At 55.0% G+C, this 1,055-nt stretch overlaps 1 protein-coding gene across 1 annotated transcript in view; it reads left to right on the top strand.

The window, feature by feature from the left end:
* Nucleotides 1–46: 46 nt before the first annotated feature.
* The window catches only part of ETH_00041915 (DnaJ domain-containing protein, putative), a gene marked incomplete at both ends in the record, with an annotated part of 1,261 nt that continues 252 nt past the window's right edge, over nucleotides 47–1,055 (top strand). Inside the window, 4 exons of the mRNA XM_013375126.1 lie at nucleotides 47–232; nucleotides 462–534; nucleotides 647–749; nucleotides 870–956. Coding sequence (XP_013230580.1) covers nucleotides 47–232; nucleotides 462–534; nucleotides 647–749; nucleotides 870–956 — 449 coding nt within the window. The remainder of the gene's footprint in view (nucleotides 233–461; nucleotides 535–646; nucleotides 750–869; nucleotides 957–1,055) is intronic.

Genomic DNA, 1,055 nt, shown 5'->3' with positions numbered 1-1,055 from the left:
CGCCCAAGCAGCAGCAGCAGCAGGACGGCAGCAGCAGCAGCAGCAGCAGGCGTGGAAGCCTGACGCAGCTTCAGTGGAGCGCAGACGCTGCTGCAGCAGCAACAGCAGCAGCAGCAGCAGCAGCAAATGCACAGCCTGTTCCTGTGCTGCTGCGGGGCTGGAGGGCAAAACTAAAATGTTCAAAAGGCCATCCATTCTGGAGAGACTTTCAAGAGCTGCAAGCAGGACTCTGGTCTGCTGCTGCTGCTGCTGCTGCTGCTGCTGCTGCTGGTCCTGGGGCTGTTGCTGCTGCTCAGGTTGTTGCTGCTGGGACTGCTATTTGCTGCTGCTAAGGAATTTTACCCTTGTGCGTTGCAGCTGGGGACGTGATAAGACTGAGGGCCTAGGGTTTAGGGTTTAGGGTGTAAGACTGAGGGCCTAGGGTTTAGGGTTTAGGGTTTAGGGTTTAGGGTTTTGCGCAGGTGCTCCGTCTGTTTGGCCTCAAGCTTTTTCACTCCAGTGGCTCGCCTAAGAGCCATCAGCAGAGATAAGCAGGTAAGCAAAACCCTAAACCCTAAACCCTAAACCCTAGGTCCTCCGTCTGGGGTTTAGGGTTTAGGGTTTGGTGTTTAGGGTTTAGGGTTTAGAGCTGCGCTTTTGCCTTCAGCTGGAACAAGCTATTCGTGAGAAGCAGCAGCAGCTGCTGCAGGAGGCACGGCAGCAAATGGCCGCATCTGCTGCTGCTGCTGCTGCTGCTGCCTCGCGAGCAGGTGCAGCTAAACCCTAAACCCTAAACCCCAAGTTCAGTTCACGCGCTTGCGCTATTTTTGCATCTGGAAGTTTGGGGCCAAGGGTCTAGGGTTTAGGGTTTAGGGTTTAGGGTGTTTCAGGTCCAGTCCCTCCATGCTACAAACCCCACCGAGTGCAGCAGCAGCGGCAATCTGCTTCAGCGCAAAATGCTGCAGCAGCAATAGAAGGTGAGCATTTGCTGCTGCTGGAAGTGAGATGTTTAGGGTTTAGGGTTTAGGGTTTAGGGTTTTGTGGGTTTTGCCTCAGCCCAGTGCAGGCGTCAGGCT

This window comes from Eimeria tenella, genomic scaffold (genome assembly GCF_000499545.2).
Source record: "Eimeria tenella Houghton genomic scaffold, Eth_scaff2536, whole genome shotgun sequence".
Classification (NCBI taxonomy): Eukaryota; Apicomplexa; class Conoidasida; order Eucoccidiorida; family Eimeriidae; genus Eimeria; species Eimeria tenella.
This window is presented reverse-complemented; position numbering and strand designations above follow the sequence as displayed.